The sequence below is a fragment of the Ixodes scapularis genome, unplaced genomic scaffold (assembly GCF_016920785.2).
Source record: "Ixodes scapularis isolate PalLabHiFi unplaced genomic scaffold, ASM1692078v2 PGA_scaffold6__148_contigs__length_123643588, whole genome shotgun sequence".
Lineage (NCBI taxonomy): Eukaryota > Metazoa > Arthropoda > Arachnida > Ixodida > Ixodidae > Ixodes > Ixodes scapularis.
The window spans coordinates 18,686,644-18,712,050 of record NW_024609881.1 but is presented as its reverse complement, the minus strand read 5'-3'; the positions used below and the strand labels follow the sequence as shown (position 1 = coordinate 18,712,050).

Genomic DNA, 25,407 nt, shown 5'->3' with positions numbered 1-25,407 from the left:
AAATGTTTTATGTGCGCTAGGTCAGGTTATGCCATGTTCGGCTATAACACAGCCACATGAAAATGAGGAGTAAGTTCGTAGACGTGTTCCTTACAAACTTTCAATGCTGCAGCTGTAAAACTTGTGTCGATGCACAACTTAATTTGGAATGATAGCTTTCCTGAACCGAGATTTTCGGGCGAAAAGTGAACCTGAGATAAATACCTCTTAAAGTTTCAGCAGTTCTAGCATAAAATGTGCCGACATTTTAACAATATTTTTTTTTTTCAGAAAACAACAGTAGCGAAGGAATAAACTTTCTGACTAATCCTCTCAGGAGTTTGGCCAGGTTATATGCTATTTTAACACAGAATGTTTGTAAGGGCTGGGAGACCTGAAGTTAGGGGATTGAACGTCACGGAACACGTTACGAAACATATTTCAGAGGAAAATCTCTATAAATCAGTGGTGAATTAAGAAGAAAGAACGAACTTCTAAACGCCTCCCAGCGGGAATCGATCCCACAAACACAAAATTGTGACCTCAACATTGTACCACTGCAACAAGAAGGAGACGGCCCCCAGGCGAAAATTTCTAACTGGGACCAGTTGGCACCTCAACTGGTTTCAACTGGGACTAACTGGTCCCAACTGGGAATCAACTGGGACCAATAGGAGTCCAACTGGGGCCAGCTGAGGGGTCAACTGGTTTGAACCATTCCCAGTTGGGAGCCAACTGGTTTGAACCATTCCCAGTTGGGAGTCAACTGGTTTGACTACCAGTTGGGAATGGAGTGAACTGGGACCAGTTAGGAAAGTAACTGGTTGGAGCGATTCCCAGTCGGACTTCAAATGCCTTTCCCGTTCCCAGTTCACATGGGGCAACAATTTGGACAAGTTGGGGCTGTATTGACCTTTGCTAATGAAGAAAACTAAAAACACTAACATTTTTAGATTTATACAAATAGAGAATTTTAATTACTGGGGTACATTTATATATTTATAAAAATAATATAAAAATTTTAATTAACTAAATAATTTTTTAATTGGAAAATATAATTAGTGACAAAATGTGTTCACCTACATTTACACTTTTAGTGAATTATTAAAATATATTAAAACATTTATTTAAATACCTACAGTATTTTTTTTCTTTTAATACATAAATTTATCTTTTGACTAATCAGAGCTAGCCGGCCGCCGTGGCACGTGGGTGCGGATTAGTGGTACGCGCTGTCGACAGATGGCGCTGCCTATGCTGACGCCGGAGTCGGATGGACGCGGTAGCGAAGGGTCCAGGGTTGCCAGGTTGGGCTATAAATAGCCAAATTGGGCTAGTTTTATTTGCAGTTGGCGGGAAAAATTGGTAGTTGGCTATTTGGCTAGTATTGGGCTATTTCTAACCTGTGCATTGGGCTATTTCTGACCTGTGCATTGGGCAATTTCTGACCTGTGCTGGAACCAAAATGCCTGAAAGCACTTGGGTTTATAGGTTCGAATGTATTTTTAGAGTAAGTTACGTGAGCATTTGGTGCTTCAGTCCCTTAAAGGGGCACTCCACCGTTTCTTTCATTGTCTCCGATTTGCTAGAAATTTTGCTAAACTAACCAACAAACATAGCTAAAATAGTACCCCAAATATTAGGTCAAAATATTGTTTTTTCGCGAAGTTATTGAATTTACAGTTTTGGTCTTCACCCTGTTTTTCAAACTGAAAGTCTCTACTGGCAACAACAACCAAGTGACGTCAGTGGAAGGCAGGGGTTAACTTTTTGGACTACAGAAGTTGTTCCCAACGGATTTGAAGCAGTTTCTTGGTGTCAAATGAGTGCTTTGGAAGCTCGCTCCCGTATCCGCGCTCCAGCACGGAACAAATGATTGGCATATTCTATTTTTAGACTACTTGCTCGACTGGCAAGCCTGCCTGCCACTGATGTCACGGTACTGAAAAGTGCGCGAATATTTGAATACTGGTTTTTGCACCATTTTCGTTTGCCGATTTCACAATACCTATTATGAATTTCGCGATGCTAAATAGCATGCCGGAAAGGCTAAAGGCCGGGGAGTCAGAAAATATAGTTAGTTGAGGTAGCTCAAAAAATCGGTGGAGTACTCCTTTAACCCTGATAAGTTTGCGACAGCAAACAAATTTGTCTTCTTTTTGCTCGCCTTGTGCATTTGTTTACCAACGAATGCAAGCATGTGCTGTTATTCCTCCATCTCAACAAGTGACGGCGCGATTCCTTGCGGCCTTAACAGCACCTGTTCTGCGCATTCTTTAGGTTGTCTGAATTTTGCATAGTTCTCCCGTGACGTCATTCTGGTCACCCGAGCGTTTCAGGAAGTTCGCCGAACGTGCAAGGGACGCCATTTCTGGGGCATTTGATGGATAAAAATGTATTATGTGTCTTTTCTGCTCAAAACAAACGTTTCAAATTATAAGTTTTTCTTTGGCTATTTTTGGGCTATTTTTCTGGATCGACATTTGGCTATTTTTGGTCTAGATCTCGTAGACGTTTGGCGGGTTGGAGTTCAAACACCTGGCAACCCTGGAAGGGTCGCCATCGCCCAAGTTGGCGTCGTTATGAAAATGTCAAAACTACAGCTGCGCTTCTTTGGACCTAACTGTACACACACCACGGTGGCGGCGGTGAACTTCGAGGATGGAAAGATGCAGTTCAGCGATCGGAGGGCACCCAGGAAAGACCGGACGCACATAGACCGGACGGAAGAGAACACGCCGCGGAGAGCACAATGGCGAAAATGGCGGGAGGTCTACCTCGAAAATGTTCGACTCTTGTGACAGAGATTGCAAGGTGGGAGCGCTACCGCATCTTATCAGGACTTCACCTGCGCAACGCAGGATCACGGGTGAGCACCTTTATTCACGCGATGGGAAGAGAAGCTGAGGACGTCTTCACTAACAGACGCCAGCGGCCGATCTTCCTTCATCTCATGAATACCACCTCTGAAAAAGCGATTCAACCGTCGCAAGCAAGTGGCTAAACCCGGAGCATGTACATCACCAAACCTATCTAGTTTCATTCTCCAAGTTTTTGACAATAAAGTATTGTCAACCTTGCATTTTGTGCTGTGTTTCATTGTTGCTGGAGTTGGTACCAACTCCAACTGGGACCAGTTGTAACTGGGACCAATTCCAGCTGGGAATTGTTCCATAAACCAGTTGCAACTGGGACCAACTGGTCCCAGTTGGACGACTCCAACTGGGACAAGTTGCAACTGGGAATTGTTCCATAAACCAGTTGCAACTGGGACCAGGGCCGTACCCAGAAAAAAATTTCGGGGGGGGGGGGGGGGGTTTCGTGGACAACGGCGGCCATTTTGAAAGTGTCTATTGTCTTGTTTTCGCCTACGAATCATGTTCATCGGTGGCATATAATGGAGAGTTGCAGCAAACCGGAGAACCGGTCCCGGTTTGGTATCCGGTAGCCGACCGGCGCCACTGCGCGTGCGCAGGGGTGGAGATTAAAATCGGCTGGCTGCAAGTGCACCGACCAGGGCTGTACCCAGAAAAAAATTTCGGGGGGGGGGAGTCAGAACCCCCTAACCCCCCCCCCCCCCCCCCTGGTTACGGCCCTGACTGGGACCAACTGGTCCCAGTTGAAAATTTTCGCCTGGGGGGCGAAGCGATATAAACTGATCTACGCCAAGGGTGGAAAGCGTGTGCGTCGTAACATGTGTAAACTGCTTCCAATCACCACACACACAAAAAAATACAAATTTGAAATAAAATAGCACGCTATAAGCAAAGACAAATAAAATCCTGCAATGCCCACCTTAAAAACCCCGACCTAATGCGTAGGATCAATATATTTAAAAAAAAAAGGTGATAATAAATACATTCAGCTTCGATGTAGTCTCCACCGTAATGTCTACAATTTGTGAACTCGGTGTTAACTAGTTGATTTTGTTTTGTTTTGCTTTCCCGGTGTTACGGAACCGTGATGGTGAGATCCAAAAGCGAAAAATCAAGCTATCCGTCTTACTTGCGTCGTCGCGAAAGTAGAAAGTGAAGTTGGCTGGCAGGGATGACATTTTCACGATGGGCCTGTGCAGCTCCATCTTGGCGTCCATCACCAACTTGTTCTGAGGATGAAACCACCCGAAAGAATTGTGATCGATTGACAATAGGATGATTAAAAATGCTTTCTTATCAGGCATGAAATGTAAGTCCGTGCTTCAATTGTTTTAATAAGAAGATATACAGAGTGTGATGAATCGATGGGCTCACTCTAAACTGAGCCAGAGAAATCGGCACATGCACGTAACGAGCTTCAACTTTTATGAAAGATGTAATTTTATGGTGACATTTGCCTTCCAAATATTCGAGTTATTTTTTTTTCTATAAAAGAAAAAGGTAAACCAACATTCCTGAAACGTGCACTTGTGGACGCCGACGCCAAGGAAAGGGGTAATTTAGGTTTGCTCTTGTGGAGCCTTCTCCCGAAAAGTGCAGAAAGCAGGCGATGGCGCTCGGTGGAAAGCAGACGACGCGTGTTGCGCTACCGCGTTACTCTTTTTCGTTCATACTTCCGCTTTACACATTTTTTAGGCATTTTGTTACAAAACTCCAGAACTATACACATTCTGTGTAATAAAATGTAGTAAACATCCAGAATGAGCGCCCTCCCGTGACAGATATGTAACCCATAATGTGTCACTATTTATATCTTGATGGGTGGGAATGTATTCAGCATTTACGGTAATTACTGAAGTTCTTGAAGAAAGAATCCCATGCCTGCTACACAAGAAAAACCCTCAACTCAGGCCGAGTTTGACCATCCCGGTGGCCTATATCTTGGGACTAATAAGGTTTTGCTCCGATGTGTAGCTTAAGGCCAAATAACTTTTCTTTGACCCTAACCAGCCAGAGAAATGTCAAGCCTGTATTTTTCACAGATTCACCACATAAATATAAAGATGCCAAACATTAGCGAAAGAAAAAACCACGTGATAATTAAACAGCAAGCAGTGAGGCCTAATTCTGGCATTTGATTCGAAATTGAGGCCCTAAGTTGCCAGAGGACAATCCAACAGCCGTGTGGTTGAGCCTAACCCTGGCACTTGTTTGACAATTTACGCCCGAATATGCCAGGTGATAACCAAGCAACCACATGTGAAGCTAGGTCTCCTAGTGAAACATCGGCACGCCGTCCTGATGTCTTCCAGAAGCTCCATCTTCACGTTCTTCTGCCAGCTTCGCTCCCCTTGGTGTTTTGTCTGCTACATCTTTGTAAATTTTGGGCCAAAACACCCATACTCTGGCCGAAGATTACAGCGTTTTGGTTATATATTGTATCCTTTTGGCAATTAAAACCCTAAATTAAAAAAAAAAAAAATTGGCTGAAATAGTTTTATTTTGGGCCGAAATTACAGAATCTATTACTTCGATATAATTGTTTTATGGGAAGTCCTTAAGTTGAAGAAGGTTTACGTAAGAATAAATTGGCTTTCAGGTGAAATGAAGGTCAAGTCGCACCCAATGGGCAAGTGCTGGCCGCTAAAAAGCTAACCCCTCCCCGGATCCGGGTTTCAACCCCGGGACCTCCCTAAGACCGGCGGAGAGCTCTGCCAACTGAGCTGATCAGAATCAGACGAATATTTGCTCCACCGACCGCCAGCTCCGAGTTAGCTAATTTGATAGAGCGCTCCGCTATTTTTGAAAGGTTCCAGGGTAAAATCAGTACAAGGCAGATTTTTTTGGAAGCCACCAGTCACCCAGGGGGCACAAATGGCGCTCCCTTTTAGGTGGAAGCCAATTTGCTCTTACGGGAATCCATTACCGGTAATGCGGATTGCGCGCGCCAACCAGTGTTCCGCGAGTACCTTGGCCTGTAGGAGCTCCCGTTCTTCCTGCTCCATCTCCTCTTGGAGCTCGGCCTCCATGTCTAGGTCGTCGTCCATCTGCTTGTGGGACTCCTCCAGGTGTTTCATGAGGACAGCCACCACGACGTTGACCAGCACAAACTGGGCCATGAGCACGAACACGACGAAGTAGAGCGGGGCGATGATGGCAGACACGCAGCAGTTGCGCACGCAGTCGCTCCTTGCGTCGCACTCGTCTCGAAGGGTGTCCTGGAACAATTGAGCCGACAGTCAGTTCGTTGTAAAATATTAAGACAAAAAAAAAAAAAAAGAAATAAAACACCGGTTACGAGTGCCGCCTGCAAGAACCTTTCACATTTTCAAAGAGATGGGTTGGTGTAAAAAGCAGATGAAATGGTGGTTCTCTTTTTTGGAAATTTTCAGCACGCGTTTTTGCACCAACATGGTGGCTATACTAAATACTACGCTGTGAAACAAGTCGGAAAAATCGACGGCTGCACCTGTAAACCAGAAAATATCACAGAATATGTATTGATGTGGTGCATTTTAACGGATGAAATTTCTATGTATTGCTCCTTTTCTGTGCAAAATGAAAGTAATAAACTAGCCAGAGTCAACCTCAGAAGGGTTCGCAAACGACCAAGTTAGCGATGCTTCCAGCGTTTCGTGCCATCTTCAGCTACGCGCAGTGAACGGACAACAGAGCGCGCCCGCTGCTCCCATGGAGAGATGGCGCCACGCGCTACAAGTTTAGCTAACTCGGTCGTCTGCTAACCCCTCCGCCGTTCACCCTGGCGAGTTGGTTGGCCTCATTCTGCACAGAAAGGGAGGTATGCCTTAAAATTTCGTCAGCTAAAATGCGCCTTTTCCACAATTCAGAAAGCTTGCGCTTTTTATGTCCAAGCGTAAACTTTTTAGGCTTCGTTTTAAAGCGTAAGGTTCACTAGCCCTCCTATATATTACAGCTTCGTGTTTTGAAGTCAAGATGCTGTCAATATTTGATCCGCCCAAGCAAGCTGGCGAAGGTGGCAGCTTTGGGATCTAGCCACTAGACGCCATAGATTTCGCAGAAGTCTCCCCAGTGCGGCTAACTCAGCGCTGTTTCAGCGCTAAATGAGCGCTGAAAGGATGTTTAGGGATGTTTAGGACTTAAACCTAACTCCAACAAAGGTCTGCGTTTACTTCATATGCCTTACTTCCTAGCTTATCAAGTGAGTTTTGAGGGTGGCATTGGTTTAGTGTCACGGCGGTGTTTTACCCCAGTAGGTCACGTTCTTCTCAGTTACCTAGAAACTCCGAAGGTCGAGCCGAGCGGCTGAAGCTGACGTGAATCTAGTTTTGCAAGTATCTATTAAGGCGGGCACGCGTGTACACTCGGTCATATCAGTGAAGAGCATACACAACCTCTAAATCCAAGCAGATTTATCGCTCACTTTCCGCCGCACAGTGTGCTCAAATATTACAGCAGGAGGTTTTCTTTCCTTTGTTGTTTCTTCCTCCCTCGTTACGAAACCGTGCAAGTGTTCGCAGAGGAGAAATTTTATGAGATTGTATAAGGGAGGTAATACCGCTTCTAACAACGCGCCTGACCCATAACTGGTGATAGTTAGCTATAACTAGCTCGGTCCCACCCGTATAAAACTTCCTTCATTTTGGTTGTTCCTGCTTAGCTACTTTATTTGCATCAATTTGCTGCCGAGCCTAGGCATGTATGTGACATTTTGGAAGCTGGCTTCTGGTTGCCTGTGATGATACTGAGTTGGACCTCGTTCCAATGGCTAAGACAAAAGCGGGGAACTTCTATCCACCAAATTGCATCAAAACTTGACGTTGAGAGTTTTCTCTAGTAAGCCAAGTTAAATAACTCGGCCAAAAGCAAGCACAGACGGACATACGTAGAGAGAGTCGATCTTCACGAGAGACCGATCTAGAAGCTCGAAAGGTTACTATAAAGGCATGCTATCGTGACACTTCGCACTGACGATATGCATTATCGCTAGGTATCAGCTTAGAATATTTCAAGCTCGCTGTCACGATGAACGAGGCCAATAACCCAGATCCAAACTATCATTTTACTGTCTGGGCGACACGGAATAAAATATTTGCGATGGGCCAGAGCATTTCATCCTAACTATGCTCGCCAAAACCCAATGCCTTCCGTTAAGCGGCCTCCCCATTGTCTAGAATCGACATCTTTGTTTCTTGAACAAAAAGAAGAAGAAAAAATGTAGACCCAATGTTTCGAAGTTTTTCTTCTCTATGAACAAGCAATCCGTTTTCTCCAACAATGTTGAACTGAAGGGTGAGGTTATACCTGGCTTCCCAGTATGCTTATGCACCCCCCCCCCCCAAAAAAAAAAAAAAAAAACGCTGTGCAATTGTGAAAAAAAAAAACAAAAAAAAACCCAGAAAGTTCTGCATCCTTTTGCGAATCCTGAAGAAAGAACTATACATTTTTTTTACTATATCTATAACATGGCTCAGACATCGAAAACGCCTTATTTCTGATTATGCCAACCGATCCGTGATTCCCAGGAACAAATAAACCCCAGCATAAAAACGCTTTCCTTGCACTCCTGCTTCGTTCTTAAAGCAATTTCACAGATGGATCTGCTATTCAGAGGTGTAAGAAGATTGCTTCATAAATTCGACGATCTGTTCTTTCCAATCAAATGAAGACAAGCTGGCTTAATTTAAAAAAAAATATATAATCGCTTGCTCCGGAAGCTCTGAAGTTTTCTCTTTGATGAGTTCGAATGTGTACAGATGTGATAGAAATAACAAAAGCGGTAAGTGGGCGGGGTGCATTCAAAACAGTGAACAGTGAACAACCGCCTGTCGCTATCATCAGTGGTTACTGCAGCTGGCTGAGAGGTTGTTTTGGAATACATTTAAGCACCTTCATCATAAATACTCACTGAATTTTGTAACAGCCTACCGGATAGGAGTAATGGCTTTTTGCAGTTACTACACTAGTGTTTCAACTAGGTGTCTTTAAAATTCCTTAAATCTCCGTATAATTCTCGTTAATTTTAATATCACTGCTATAAAAAAAAAAATCGATATGCGTTTTCAACCTTTCATTTCTTTTTACTCAGCTAACAAACATCCTTATTCGTACTAGCCACATACTTGATTTTCGCATATGTACAGATACTAACGCCATTAATAAATTATAAGCTCATATTGCTTCCTAGGCTGAGTGCCTTACCTTGTAGGTAGTTTTAGGTTTCTTACACATAAGGCATCAACCTATAAAAACATATAAAACATTATAACAACGCCTACAACAATTGTATTACCACTGAACTAGAACAATTTCTTCGGTGACGCTTTCCACAGCCCAACAAATGGTGAAAACTGGTTCGGGTTGCTAGAAACAGTCATAGCGGAGACTTAGTAAAAACATCTTCTCAAGCCTAGGGCGCTGAGCACTTGAGACTCCACTTAACGTACGTATAACTCCGCTCGCGTTTTACGGTTTTGGCAATGCTTCCTTTCACATAATCTTAGCTGAGACTAGGTTCTTACCTGATCGGCCCAAGCTTCAACTTAAAAAAATCATGGTGAATTTTTTTCTACGACATGGTCTCTCAATTAAGACTTTGTGGATATCAATTCTCCGATCCTACGAAGTCAGGTGGTGGGTGAAGTGGTGCTCACTTTCATGATGCCGTTCCAGTTGTCACCCGTAGCGACTCTGAACAAGGTGAGGAAGGCCATTCCGAAGTTGTGGAAGTGGGCGTGCTCCCCGAGGCCCTGGCAGGGGTGACTTTCGTCACATTCTGTGAACAGTCAAATGCGGACAAGCAGAGTATGAGTAACAAACAACAAGAAAATGGTGCGACACGTATGTCATACAATTGAATTAAACATTAAGATAAACAGAAAAACCTCCGACATCTTGAAAACCCCATACTCAGGAATAAAAAAAGTGGGCAACACACGCAAAGGTCGCAAGCCTGTGTGTTGTGTGGTCTTAGACCTGTTTGAGTGTTGTTCACTTTTTGTTGTTATCTTGGGTGTTCTGAAATGTTGAAAGTTCAGAAACTTGCCTATATGTTCTCTGAATTTTTAGAAAAATTGGACGTGGGAATTTCTGAAGCTATAATTTGTGGACCGTTAATTTTTGGAACGCTCAGGCATTCTTCACGCCACGATGAAAAACAAAGGCAAAACGTAACAACTAACAGAGATGATCTTAAAAGACGGATTGTAAAACGGAAAAGTTTAATTTTGTTTCTGGGCAGAAAAATAAGGTTTTAGGAAAAGTAATTTAAAAATATCATCTCACTGTCGTTCTCAAACGGGCCCATTTTGTGTTGATGATCGCAGCGCCAAGTCTAGCAGAACAACAATAGTCTGGTGAATGAAACGACACGGGTCAGTGGTACAAGTACAGTTGAGGCGATTAATCCTGGAGTGATAGGTTATTTAGTCAAATTGAGCCGGAAATTAGTTGTAGGTTCGGCTACTTATGCCACAGCTGAAAAAAGGAATAATCTGACCAATGCCGGACGTCTGCTAAACCGGTTGTTTAGCCTGCACAACGCAGTAGTCATGGGCGTACCAACCCGGGGGGCGGGGGGGGGGGGGGGGCAAGGGGGGCGCTCGCCCCCTTAGTTCTCAGACTGGGGGGCAAGGTATGCGTTTTGCCTCCCCCCTTCCCTCCCCTCCCCCCCCCCCCCCCCCCCCCTGAAACAGCCGCCACTAGTCAGGGCAAACATTGGCCGGGGGCGCCCAAGTGATACCAAGGGCACAGGCCCCCGGCCCTTGGGGGGGGGGAGGGGGGGGAGGGGTCTCGTTTGCCCCCCCCCCCCCCCTCAAAAGCAAATTGGTACGCCACTGGCAGTAGTAATGCATTGGTGAGCTGCGTTAGTGCTAAGCTCATTCAGCGACTCAACCTGATCAAAACTCGACAGATACAAGACCGCGCACCCGTACATTGTTCATCCAGACCAAAACGGACAGGGAAGAAGACTGAACCTAAGGTCTCTGGGTCTTGAGCTCCGCGACTACTCACCCAGCCGGCCGAAGAGCTCGACGCCGAGTGCAGCAAAGATGAAGAAGAGGAGGAAGAAGAGAAGGCCGAGGTTTCCGACCTGCGGAAGCGCTTGCATCACGGTATCCAGCAAAGCACGGATGCCCTTGGCCATCTTCAGCAGTTTGAGCACTGTACCGTACCGGGCCACAGAACGGCACAGCCGAAAGCGAAAGAAAAGAGTGCGGAGAACAGAGAAGCAGGACGGTTAGAGGCAACTCAAACATTTTAAGGCAAATAACACGCACACAAAAACAACAACCATGGTCCTGCTTGGTGATACTATACGAAACATCCCTTTCAAAGTCATGCATGAGCTATATGACCATGAAGATAAAGGAGACTATTGTCATCGACATTTTAAGAAACGCAGGGCGTGGCGAATCTTGAGCCTCTCATTATCACTACGTAGCCAGTAAGATTGTGGCATTTGTCGGTAGGAACGCAAAACAACCAATCACGAAGTAAAAAGTGGCAACAAAACAGATCCTGCGTTTGTTCAGCTTCCAGTGTCTATACGGAGAGCAAGTCGTCTGCTTCTTGCGTAGGCGTTGCGGTGACGTCAGAAAGACGCCGAGCTCTGATTGGCTCTGATTGAAGGATAGGACATAGACTTCAAAGCAAACTGCCTTGAGGTCTACCCACTATTCTTCATTCAGAACCAATCAGAGCTCGCCGTTCTGACATCCCCACAAAAGAAGCAGACGAACTTGCGCTCTGCATTGTTCTAAATAACAATCAACTTTATTAAAAAAACAACAACAACAACTCTTGAGCACTGGAGTCAGGCAGATACTACGCATGGTGAAGTAAGGGTTACTGCTCAGTCGAGTTGGTGAATGATAATAGTGGGAAAAAAAAAGCCTCGAGAATAGAGACAAAAATTCGGTCATCACATAAGCGTCTCAAGTTTGATACGCTGTTGTATTGTCCGAAGTTTTGTCCCTAGTCTCAGGGTTTCTTTTCACTATAACTATGTTTGGTGTTTGTTTTTGGTTTGAGCAGACCTACTTTCGCACCCACAAGCTTTGCGTCTATTGCTCGGTGGTAACATTAGCGCACCTCCATGCTTGCCACTTGTTTTAGGTTTTTCTAAAATAAAAAAAAGTATATTGTGGTTCTAGGTGACGTTCAACTAGTGTTTAACTAGATTTGAAGCCATATGTTTATTTTCACAAATGAAAAGGTATTATATGAATCTTAGTTAATCATCCTTCTCATCGTGACGATTGAACCACTATAATATGTTTGTGCAGGTAGAACTCACCCGCACAAACCACTTTAGTGTGCCTTTCAGTGAAATTTTGGTAGACCTGTCCGAAATAAAATCAAACATCTAAGCTTATATATCTAGACTTGTTCATTGTCTTTGATAATGTCACCGATGAGCTGTTTTGTCATGGTGTCCTTCCTAAAACACAATCAGAGACTTTATTTGCAGACGACGTGTCTTGGGGGGGGGGGGGGGGGCAGGTGGACTCTACATTGATTTTACTGTTGATGATATTTGCTCTACCCATCAATACTGTATTAAAGAAAAGACCTCCCGAATCCGTTGAAAAAACACAGTATTCAACTTTAGTATGTATTCTAGGAAATATTCCAAGTCATATCACACTGCTACAGTCTAAGAATGTTTCATGAGTGATCAGCACTTTCTTGATTTTAATGTTAACTATAATGTTTGCCAGCCTTTACGCAGGCTAGGAGTAATGGCTTATCCAGTTATAGTGTTAGTACTGAATATGGTATTTAGAGTTTTTTTATATTTGCTCGAGTCAAAAATTACATTTCAAGTTCAGCAAGTGCAATCATTGAACACACACAAATGTAAAATGTACGTCTCTGAGGGTAACCATTTTCGTTGTAATCGTTGATATTATTATAATTTAATTTAAAGTAAACTAAAATTGATGAATTATATAAGAAATCTGATCGTTGAATTTAAGTTCGAATGACAGTCCTACTCTCTTCTGCACACTTTTGCGTGCCAGTCAGCACAAAGCTCGAAATTTGTTCGAAGACTGAAGTTGATCCAAATCGTTATCCCAACCAAATCCCTCAATTGGATCAAGTTTGCCTTCTCAATATGACACCGGTGTGGAAAGTGTAGTAATTTAAACACATTTTTTTTTATAACTTTGACAGCTTGAATCGCGCATGCTTTTTAGAAAGCAAGGGTTATGTGCAGCCGTGTGCTTTAATATTTACCAGAGGTGCCCTCTGTTTGTTGCTTAGCACGTAAAATATATTATGAACAAATAAATATATAAGTAGTGAACAACCTCACTTTTGTTTACGCTGGCCCAGTTTGTGGGCCGACAATTTCGGTTTATATCGGCTCAATCGTTTGGTCTTTTCACTGGCACCACTGCAAGTGAGGTACTCAGTACCAAACAATTTCATGGCTACCTGTAAACTGTGAACTACCCCTGAAGGTGAGAGTTTAATTTGTACCATACAACTTCGTGGCTACCTGTAAACGTGGACTAAATACCCGTGAAGGTGAGGGTTTAACTTGTTTCAGCTCTAGGGCATATACAAATCATTATTTTTGCTTCTTAAAAATTATACCCGATCGGTATCACTCGAATCCCCAAAGGTAACATTCCCCGTTGCAAACATAATCATTTAGTGAACCAAGTGTGTAAACATTTTTTTTAAATGCGCAGCTCTCTATGGCTGCTTTACGGCGCACTAATGTTAGGTTATTTGTTCCTTGTCACTCTCTAACATTTAACTGGCGGCTAAACGCTATCATTCGGTGGAAGGCGAGCCGCCCCAACAAAACCAAAATGCACAACTTGATGACTAACACCAAAGCGAGGTAGCGCAATGTTTCTTCACTAATCAGCTTGTGAATGAATTAAAAAAAAACAAATTTTCGCGTACATTGCGCACGAAACACGCATACACTTTTACAAACTGCAAGCGTGTTCTATCAACGAAACGCCACGGTACCTCTGGCAATACGCAGTACGCGCATGACTCGGATGATGGTAGGATTGATGGGTATCAGGTCCGATTTCATCTCCTCAAGGACGATTCCCATGATGGACAGGATCACGATCAGGATGTCCAGTTGGTTCCACCTGAGAATGAGGATCGAGCCTGGTTAAGGCGGCTCTATATCTTGGTCGTCTCTTTCTACAAGAGCCGAATGAAAAGTAATGAAACCGATATTTTAAAATTAAAAAATGAGGTAACTCTCCTTGCTTTGATAGTTCTTTTTTTTCTAAGTAGCATCCATCACATTCAATACATTTAATATAATGTTTCAAAAGCAATTAAATAAAATGCAAAAAGAAGGTTTTGCGATATCATATTGAACTCACGATTTTGTTCACTTCATCGTATGAAGAGAACCGTCTTTCGTGCAGTTTTTCACCTTTTTTTTCCGGTGTTGCAAATTCCAAGAAATTACACGGAAATACGTCCAGGTTATACGAAGAGCGGTACAGTACAGTTACCACATTTTAAAGCTTAAGGCATGATTTAATTACACGCCTCTGCCATACTCTCACAAGCATGTATTTGTCACCCGCTATGACTACACGTATGAGGTTCCTTCGCTCGCTGCGACAAAACACGAAAGACTATGGCGATGCAACCGGGGTCTCAGACAGGTGGATGTATATTGCCTTCACAAACATAAGTACAACACTGCCTGTCTACGTTCTTACAAAAATCAAACAACAGAAGCACTCTCATTACTTTTCAATCAGCCCTTGTATTTACCACAGTGGGATTAGAATGGAAGCTGGACCTACTTGTCAGTAAGGTATCTGGGGATGCCCAGTGCCACCACTTTCATGGAGAGCTCCAGAAGGAACACAGCCGTGAAGAAGTAGTTGAAGATCTTCAGGGCATACTCAAGTTCCTGAACGAGTCAAGGAAACAAAAATGGAAAAACTACTCTTTTAATACAGCGTCTGTACTAGCATGTGCATAGTGTTAGGAATCGTGATGCTCGCTCCAAAGTCAGCCGGAAAAATTGGCGCATGTACGTAATGAGCTCCAATTTTCACCAAATATGTATTTAGGGGTGCATTTCATTCTGTGAATACTCAAGGCGTAGCTCACTTCCCCAGAAAAATAAGACCAACACTCTTGGTATTGGTATTTTTTATTGAACTCTGTACAGGTAGTTCACTACAGAAGGTCGCTCGCCCATACCAAGCGGTTTGTGATTCCTCGCAAATTACGACTCTTGACATCTTCAACGGCGGACATCCGTGCAAGTGAGCGAGGTACCTAACAGTAGGAGCAATGGAAAGCATGGAGAGCTCTTATAAATTAATGGCGGACGCTTCCTGCGCAAATTGGGTGCGCGTGCACATGTGTGCGTTCTCGAGTGGCAAGGAGAATAACGGGCGGACAAGCTGAGCAAGACGGAAGATGCTTGCAAACGTTCGATGCTTTTCCCTCCGCGTCCCACCTTGTATGCAAACGCGGTCCCTAAAGTACGCGTCTTCAGTTGAGCAATTGGAAACACTCCTATCTAAAGGCTTTGCTTTTGACATCATGTTCCGATACACGCAGTAGCAGACGACGGCATCGTCTGTCTTCGATGCGACTTTCGAGAGATGGTGCCACAGGGACAACCCTCGGTTAGTGTTTTCATAGTAGGTGACAGGTTAAGAGTGTAGGACAAGCTCCTCTTGTAAAGACTTCCACTTCTTCCACTTAGGCAGAACGAACGGTGGAGGAGAGGCCAGTTAATTCGCTTCCTCTCCAGTGTTCATACTGTCAGTGGAATGAGTGGAGTGTTTTGTGGGACGATCTTGTCCTGCACGATTGACCCGCGACAGACTACTGCTCGATCGAGATCAGAGGTTTACGGGCCTCGTATGCAATACGAGGCCCATAAAGCGAGAGGGTCGATGGTCCGCAGGCGCTTCAAGCTTTGCTCAGACCCCCCTGTCTCCCATCATCCTCGTAGCGCGACGACACACGCAGCTGGCGCATGGGCAAGTAATATGCGCCGGAGGTGTCCACCATTAAATTTTAAACTCTCTCCTAGGTTCGAGTTGTTTTCTTCCATAAGTATGGGCTCTCAACCATCCGTTAGGTCGAGTATCTGCGTCGGCGTCCGCCGTTGCAGATGTCGCGGCTGTAATAATTCTTCACAGAAACGGAGCTACGCCTTGAAATTTTACGAGGTAAAATTTAGCACTAAAATACACCTTTGGTAAAAGGTTACGCTAGTTCCATAAAGGCGCCGAGTTTTTGTGCTAATTTTTCTGCAAGCCATGGAAAGAATATCGTTTTATACTTTCTCTGCGAGAAAATGAAAGGCGTGGATTTGGAATTGAGTGAAATTTGGCATTTTAGTAATATATCTGATGAACACAGACGAAAATGGAGTGGCACACCGTAAAGTTTATTTGTCGTAATATTATATATTTCGTAGATAAGTTAAAATATGGACCAAAGCATTGCTGAACTAATTGGCACAAACTTCATGTCAGTATCTATTCAGGCACCGTTGTTCAAATGTCTGGATAAGAATAGCAGCAGTCGAGCCTAATAATGAGTGGGGAGAAGTGCACGAACCCTGTAAAATATGTGAAACCTTTCCTTCAGTTTTTAGGTTGCAACAAACTGTAGAAGAACGAGTGCTAAGATATAAAGTGGTTTACGGACCGCGTTCAAAACATACATTAGATTTAACGAGAGAGATACCCATTATCAGCACCCGCTTCTCGGAGGAATCAATGGTCTCCCGTTATGGCAAAAATGACAGATTGCAGTCCCTACACCCATAAACTACACAACAATACTCATAACTATTGTATAGATACCATTGACATTTATGGTTTAGATAGTATAGGGTTTAAAAATAGGAAACCCGAACACTTTGGGCCCCCCGAGCAGCTTAGAATGTTGCAATGCGCCTGCGATGCTGCATGCTGCTTGGGGGACTCAAAGCGTTGGGAACTTCTTATTTTAAAGCTTTCTCATTAATCACTCCACTTACTTTTTTGACAATATAAACTTGGGAGCGTGTTGGTCTCTGGACAAATACGACAGAAAGAATAACACACTTAAGTCAAAGGGACGACGTTGCGTCTGTCAGCAAGCGCACCGTCAAGGTTTAGTATACTCGGGCGTGTTTGAGTTTGGGTTCGCTCCCTGTGACTCCCAATTGGGCTGTCATATATTTTTACATGTGCGGCATGTATGATCAATCGACGGAAACAATGTTTCATCTTGTGGTGTCACGTTTTGAGGCCACGTCATTCTTTTTAGGCGACTTTTGTTTTGGTACGCTCTTTCGCTGCTAAAGGATGGCGAATCTATCTCGTTCGATTTCTTGCGTTATGGCAAACAATGAGATGTAAAAATACAAAATTTACTCGGTATTCGGTGACTGCCAAAAGAAGGGAATTACAGTTTTGAATAAACAAAGACCGAGTAAGTCCACTCAAAAAAGAGTGACCTCGGGGTGCAAGGTCAACTTGTCACCGCATACTTCCGTGTCTCGAAAAGTACAATACCATGCAGACATCAACTCACGTTTTGCCCACAAAATAGTGCGTCCTTCATAAGTAAATATTCTTAATGCCCCACTCCCACATCTTTGGCAGGCGTTCAGTCTCTCGGTGCTCGTGAAGTAAGCACGAGTGATTGCAATCCTGCCAAAGATGCCCTCGCGTAGGGTGCCTTCATGTGCGCTTTTGACCATTTTGTCTCACACGGTTATTTTTCTTTTTTGTTCAGAAGCGCGTGAAAGAGCGTGTCCCTGCATGCGTTTGTGGCGCTGACTGTGCTATGGCGACATTTTGTTTTCGTCGATTTCTTTGTATTTTACCCGTGAACGCGTGCTGTCGGCATCGGGTACTAAAAAGGGTGGCATAACCCTAAACAGGACATTCAGGCACCCTACCCTCGCGTGCATGATGCTCGTGTTTGAACATAGCCTCCTTTATTCTACAAAGCCTGTCAAATCGCGAAAGACTGGTTTGAGGCTTGTCGCTACCGTTTGTTTCAATGTATTGCTCTAGTGGGACTCGGGCATAACAGAGCACGCTACAGTGTTGCTGAGACCAAAATATGCGTTCAGCATCCGAAAAAAAAAAAAAAAATCCCGGCACATTTAAGCAAAGCGGAGGAGTCGGCAACGGTTGTGGCGCTTTGGGATAGCTCTCTCACCAGAGGCATCCGGTAGAACTCCATGGCCATGGTGACAACGTTGAGGCCGATCACGGCGGCGATGGCAAGGTCAAAATATTTGCTTGTCACGATGTTGTGGGTGAACAGGCGGGGTTTGGAGTAGTTGGCATAGTAGGGGGGCTCCCGCATTTCTGCGAGGGCAAAGGAACCTTCATTACATTCCGCTTTACAACGGACGACCGAGAAACCGACGGAATGATGCGATAGAGCTAATCAAGCGACGGTAAATCTGCATCGTCATCGTCGTCTCCCTGCGTCTGCTATTACGAATCGCGCACACACAGGCACACAAAAAAAGCGCGGGATCACGGCTCACGTATTGTGTGTGATTGGTTTAGCCGGTGATAGCGAGCGCAGAAAGACGACGAGGGTCGTGACGATGAACGTTTAGCGCTGCTCTTCATCGGATCGTAGCGCCGTCTGCGTTCGGACTCGGTGAAGCGAAGCATCGTATTTCAAGAATGCTGCCAGTAATACTCCCGCGGAATAAACTACGTCAGAGTATGCGAAGCGCAAGTTCGTCTGCTTCTCTTTGCAGGGGTTTTGGTGACGTCAGAGTGCCGAGCTCTCACTGGTTCTGAATGAAGGATAGTGAGTAGATCTCGAGGCAGCTTTCTTTGAGGTCTACCCACTATTCTTCAATTAGATATGGTGATATTTAACGCCACATTTTGAAAATCTGTTGAAACTTTGAGTTGCTGGTGTTCTAGATGTGAACCGCGATACTGAAGAAAGTCTGGTGAAGTCTGAGAAAAATTCCACGCGACCCGGAAGAACCGAACGCGCTGCCGGTGCCGCTATAAGGTAGCCGGCACTCGGTGGCACTAGCCGCCGCTCAATGGTACTGTAAGGCCATAGAGTTTGCAGATTGAAGACGTCAGAGCGAAAAAAAAAAGTTTAAAGAAACGAAACCCGCTAGGAAGTACAGATAATGCTAGTGCTTCGGCCTGCGGATGGCATGCTGTACACCTTTAAGGTTGGGTCTTCGTTTTTTTATCAAAATGTATATGTTTTAAGTGCAAGATAGAGTATCTGTCCCTGAAAACCGAATCTGACAAAACTACATTTCGTTTTACCTCACTTCCGGATGCAGCTGACGCTACGAGCCAACCCAACCAACCCAGTTTTGTGTACGCAGTACGTGACTACGCTTTCTACGCATCCCGGCGCTTTCTCTCGAAAGTCACAGGAAACTCAAGCAGAAGAATGAGTTGAAGTACGCCATACTGTGTCCGAGAATCGGGCTTCGTCATTCGTGCGAGTTTTTAGGAAGCCAATGGCGGTGCGCAGCAGAAGAACGGGCCCATGGATGGAGTCGTAGGAGAGAGAGGACTCACTCCTGCGCTTCTTCTCCAGCTTGCGGGCCCTCTTTGCAGCACGCATGGCCCTCTCCTCCCGCTCCTGCTCCTCCCGGCAGCGGTGGAAGTTCTCCACCACCACGCCCACAAACATGTTGAGCACAAAGAAGGCCACCAGCAGCAGGAACGAGATGAAGTACAGCAGACGCCACTCGTTGTAGTTCTCCACGGGCTGCACACCGGTAATCATGGGTACGCTTGCTGAAGGCCCGAGGACGTTGTCACGCGGAGTGCATGTTATGCACGTATTACAAACGAGAGTGGGCGCGTATAGTCTTTGCCGTACAAGATGAATCCAAATGCGAGACTAGTATTTACAAGTGTCTGTTGTCGAAACTCCTCCTATTTCCACCACAGAATGTTTTTTTCTTATTTATGTCACCGATTGGAAAAAAATTATATGGAACTGGATACTTCTGAAAGCGGTACGTGTCAGGTTATTTCTAAGATATGTTGATAGCATTGTCTTTTTCCTAGTATAGACTAAATTTCCTTCACTGTATTTTGCCCACATCCGGTAGAACAGAATGCGCCAAATCAATCGGATCGACTAAAAGGTTAAAATGCGCGAACAAAACAGGACAAAAAAAGACACACGTACGACACGGACAGGCGCCAACGTCTAACTGGTTTAATGAAACACGAATCATCGTCAAACTGTCGATCCCAATCTTTTAACCTTTTAGTCGATATGAACCAACTAGCCCCAACCAAAGTTTTATTGCAATCGGATCGCGTGACGAGCATAGTAATGCTCGTCACGCGCACAATTAAAATATTATTTTATTATTTTTTAATTCTTTTTTATATTGTTATCCCCAATTCGAATTGTTACAGGAGCGATAATTGCGCAAAATATAACAAAAAAACAAAGCACCGACTTCTAAAAAAAAACAGACGTTCCCAACAAATTTACAAACAAAGCAATCCGTACTAATAAACTAGCGCAGTCAAACAACAAAAGCCAATTCAATTTATTTCTCGTGGCGTCCACACTGTGTATCCTGGCGCTCTGTTTGTATCTAGGAAACGTCCTTCTACATGAAGCAGAAGAGTTTCCAGGAAAGAGAGATCAAATGACCGTGGTGGAACTCTAGGTCGGCGAGAGAGACAGAGCACTGGTATCAAGCTTTCACAAAGCTTTCCAACGTGAGTTGCCTTGCATCTTCGTATTTATTTTACACGCTTACACCACTGAAAAACAGCTTAGTGATGCGGCACTGTCCGGCACGATTTTACAACTCCTCCAGTTGGTACACCTCGCATGGCATACAGTAGCCGCTGTCAAGATAAGAACGGCAGGGCGCATCCTTCGGACGGTTGGCCCCAGCACGTGTCGCCTTTTGTCGTGCCTTGACTGTGCGTACGCTCGAAGCTCACGAGAGGCCGAAGCATCATCGAAGGTAGGAAGCTCCCGCTGGAGGCCGGACGACTGGTACTGACCCCTGCCGTTCTCATCCGTTCAGTGACTATAGCGGAAATGTCTATTTGATTGGATATACAGATACTACTATTAATCGCCTCCTTCGTACCGCAATATCTTGTCTGCTGGGCAGGAGAAGACGTCTCAGAGCTTGTAAAACGTCACATTTGTCGAAGGCTACACGTACATCATATGAAATGCTATGCTCAATGTAACTTTTTTTTCTGCCACCTTTAGTACAGATGTAGTCCTCACTTTTAGTGTGCATGTATTTCGCTATTAAAAGCCCGTTGCGGGAAATATCTAACCTATTTTTATGGGGACGTGACGGTGTGAATCGGGACGTGAAATACCGACAGAGTAACAAGATATCAAACACGGGAAGGGGAAGAGTTCGCGGCACCCACCTGTATGCCTTCTCCGACGGCGTCAAGTCCAGAGTACATAATATTGACCCAGCCGTCTTTCGAAGACAGGACAAACAACGCCATCAGGGCCTGTAATTAGTTAATGAAACAATTTAATAGAATAGAAACCTTAAATGCAACACTTCTGGATCTCTTCTGCCATGAAATTCCGAATGGACGCAACCCCCACCCTCCCGCGCCGATACCAACCTCCAAAAGAGAAAGAAGGCAAAAACATGATGTGGGCGATTTCTTTACGATAGGCATAATTTTGCATTTTATCACATGGCAGCCCCTTTTTGCTAGAGTCCAACTCGATCAGGTCGTATCAGATTACGCAAGAATCTGTGTTACAAAGTCATCGATTTTAGACCAAAAATTTGTTTGTGAACGCTTAAAATCCATTCTTTGCGACCGCAATACTGCAGGAGTTTATCTGATCATAAAATGGCGCATCAGATACGGGCCCAGGAACTTCTCGCGATCATTGCCGAAAGACCACTTGAATTTTAGTTCCGTTGATGATATAAGCGTGTTGATTGCCTATAGCTGTCGTTCCATGATTCTATGTTTCTTTATCAAGAAAATGCCAGCCCTGACACGCTACAGAACTGTTTTTTTTAAACATGAATATGGGGTGTGTTGAGCTGCATATTCTAAAGTTTAGTAAAAAAAATTAAAAATCTAATTCCCTGGATTATTGGAGAAATATATTTATGCAAACAAAAACTCGGGCGGAAGTGAAAAACAAGTTTACATACTAAAACAGAAATTCTTTTGTCACATGAGTCGATAACTGAAGCGGCTTGTGAGTGAATTTGGAGATAGGTTTGACAATATAACGCTTAAAAAATCTGAGTAAATTTTGCAAGCTTGTCTTCTAAACTTAGTAAACCTTGTAAATTCGGGCAATATATTATTGTATCAACCAAATTACATCGTGACAAAAACCTACTTATCAAAATCTTGTTGAAAAATTTAATTACCCTAGTTCTTTTTCCTCTATTTTTAATTGTGGTAGAGGAACGTTGCCGAGTTTTACTAATTTTTCGAAAAAACATGAGAACACTCATGCCGCAGTTAGTATTTTGTACCTCTTTCTGACGTTCTATTGTGTTTGCCGAGGTCGTAGCTTGCGCCGCTGGCCAAGTTAGGCATAAACAAAGTATGGAAATGTAATCACATCTTCGACAGTTGAATAACGACATCAAAATAGAAATGAAAATTACAATACAAACTAATTTATTTGAGATAAACTAAGTTTAGTAAAGGCGTTGAATTTTCTTAATAAAAGTAACATGTTTTTTTATTTCTTGAGTGACGTTCACGAGCCTTCTTACAGACAAATCCCAGCACGTATGGCGCTAGCTATATTTTCATAATCGAATCTACACCTTTTGCTTTGTTTCCCTTGCTGTTCAGAACAAAACCTCCTAACATTAAACGGGCAACCATGGTCCCTCACCTAAATTTTAATGGCTTAGCTTGATATTAAACCGCAGTGAAAATATTTTGACTTTCAACTTCTGTGCCGTGTAAGAAAAAAAAAGAGATCCGTGAAACCGCGGCCTCGACAAGCGAAAGTTCTCACAGACGCGCGTTCACAAAAATCATTAACCAAACTCAACTACTGTTAACGTTCGTGCTACTTTGTAGGCCGCTATTAAAGGACAAATAACACTCCCGCTTCCCTTAGTGTCTTTCAAACAATTTGTTTTAACGAAAAGTATTAAGTTGCTAAAGCCACGCCGTGGAACCCCTGCTTCCTATGATACTGCGCAGATAACACGAATATGAAAAACATCCCAAAAGGCATGCGACTGAGCTCAGTCGAGGAGCAACGAAACATGTTCCTCTATTATCAGAAATACAAATGATTTGCAATGAAAAAGAAGGGTTCTTTAATACTATTTTCCTAAGAATAGCTGCCATCGCTATTAAATATACTTGACTCGCTCCCTCGGAAAAATGGGTGGAAAACAAAATTGCATCGTTCCAACATGTGTTGTGTGAACATTTTGATTCCTGCTTTTATGATACTATTAATAATAAAAAGAAACCTGCTTACGTGGTCAACTATCGTGTTGGCTTTTTAAAATTCTACAATTCATTTTTAGATAACAAACGGTTGCACCAATATTACCAAATCTGGACCATAAACATAATCATTCTCAAGGCTCAGCTATCCTAATGATTGTTCAAAGCTGCCACCGTTCCCGCTCACCTGGCCCAGATGGTCAAAGTTGTATTTCCGGTTTGTCCACATCATGCCCCGTTCTAGGCAGTCTTCCTTCGTGCGCACTCCTTTTACGTCGGGGCCTTCGCAGAAGTAAAAAGAGCCCTTGAAGAGCTGCAGCAGAGGCAAGGATACGGACAGAGTTTTAAGAACTTTTCATGCTTTGCCTGCACAAAAACGGAGCTATGAGCCGGTTCACATACAGATGGAGCAAATAAACAGGATTTCATTGTTCGTCTTTCATGAAAAAACCGTATGAACTCAATAATATGTTGTAGATAGCACAGAGAGAGCTACAAAAAGGGAGGTGTTAAAAGTGAGCCAAGTCTGCTAAATCTGAAGTGTATACCCTGAAAATAAACAGCAAGCTAAAAATTTCCAGGTTTTAAATGCTTTTTCGTACTATTTTATTACAAGAAACATTTTCAATAATATATTACCTTATTTTGCACACTTCAATATGTAAAACCTTAAACAAAAATAGGCTTTTAACCGAAAATAATTTTTGTTTGAGTGTGAATATTATGTCATAACTTAAAGCTTAAACCATATGGCGCTCTTAACTTTGTCAATTTGTTCTTTCAGCATTTTTCCAGGAGTAAAAACAGCTGAAACAGCCATCGATAAATAGCAGTAATTTTCTTTTTTATTATAATAGTCTCAGTGTTTTGGGTGTCGAAACGTATATCAAGCAGATTAAAAAAATTATGTTTTAAATGCCATTTTTTCCTTGCGCAAAGCTGCCTTGAGTTAGCCTCATCTACTGGAAGCACATCGGAAATACTAAGTTGTCCAGCATGGAAAGTGATCACATAAAATTTACACGTGTCTTTTATCATAATTGCCTATATTTCCGTGTTTTGTGATTATAACGCAGCTTATTTTTCTTTTTTTTTTGTAATTACGAGATAATCTGTATTTTGATGCTTATTATTACTCCTGTAAATAATATTTTTAACTCCAGAGCTCTGAACTGTACCTACCTTTGTATTACGCAAAGGTCCAGCTATCTTTCATTGCTGTTTTTATTGCGTCTTCAAAACACAAGCACTTTTTTCATTCACCCTGGATTCATAAATGGCAACTAAAATGGTCTATCACTATGGCTACGGAAGTTTTGCCATACAAGCCTATTACAAAAAGGAAACTTTAATTAATATTTTAGCAATTGAGAATATACGAACATTAAATTCGGGTTGATTTTACAGTTCTAAAGAAAGTTAACAAAATATATTCGAACATAAAGAACACGTTTTTACATACAGTTTAATCAGATAAGTGCTAGCGCAAATTGCGACCCATCGCGCGATGTGTAAAAGTAACAAGGACAGCACCATAAATCTATGTTTCTTGTTCATAGTCAAAGCGGTAGTTACCTGGACGCCAAGGATTCCGAAAATAATGAAAAACGTGCAGCAGATGAGGACAATGTTGCCGATGGGCCTCAGAGAGGACATGAGGGTTTGGACGACCAACTTGAGGCCGGGGGCGCGGTTGATAACCCTGGGCATGCAGAAAAAAAAATTAAGCAATTTTCCACTAAAATTTGAAAAACCGACACCCTTGGCGAATAGTGACACATGAAAAGTGCTCGGATCTTGAACTGGTATCAAGCACTTCGCAAAATATCCTGAAAACATGTTTTAACTCGATTGAAAATTCTCATTTGTATGAGAAATTTCTGTGTCCAATAAACACATATGAAGCATACAGGATATATAAGAACATATCAGAACCATATTACACCTATATAAGAACTATATAAGATGTATAAGAAAATACAAGCGCCGTATAACAAACTTCTCAGAAGTTTCTTATAAGTTTCTAATGTGGTAATATATTTTATATAGTTCTTATACAGTTCTTATATAGTTCTTATATGTTCTTATATATCTTGTATGATTCGTATGTGTTTATTGGACACGAGAAATTTCTCATACAA

General features: G+C 43.2%; 1 protein-coding gene across 1 annotated transcript in view; it reads right to left on the bottom strand.

Moving 5' to 3' along the window:
• LOC8040860 (voltage-dependent T-type calcium channel subunit alpha-1H) overlaps nucleotides 1-25,407 on the bottom strand; it is a 138,807-nt gene that overhangs the window by 7,493 nt on the left and 105,907 nt on the right. The window contains exons 25-35 of the mRNA XM_029978421.4: nucleotides 24,842-24,968; nucleotides 23,454-23,579; nucleotides 21,230-21,319; nucleotides 19,379-19,571; nucleotides 18,021-18,172; nucleotides 14,636-14,745; nucleotides 13,827-13,957; nucleotides 10,848-10,997; nucleotides 9,488-9,609; nucleotides 5,825-6,073; nucleotides 3,985-4,084 (exon numbers count right to left, since the gene is read on the bottom strand). Of these exons, the coding sequence (XP_029834281.2) occupies nucleotides 3,985-4,084; nucleotides 5,825-6,073; nucleotides 9,488-9,609; nucleotides 10,848-10,997; nucleotides 13,827-13,957; nucleotides 14,636-14,745; nucleotides 18,021-18,172; nucleotides 19,379-19,571; nucleotides 21,230-21,319; nucleotides 23,454-23,579; nucleotides 24,842-24,968 (1,550 nt within the window). The remainder of the gene's footprint in view (nucleotides 1-3,984; nucleotides 4,085-5,824; nucleotides 6,074-9,487; nucleotides 9,610-10,847; nucleotides 10,998-13,826; nucleotides 13,958-14,635; nucleotides 14,746-18,020; nucleotides 18,173-19,378; nucleotides 19,572-21,229; nucleotides 21,320-23,453; nucleotides 23,580-24,841; nucleotides 24,969-25,407) is intronic.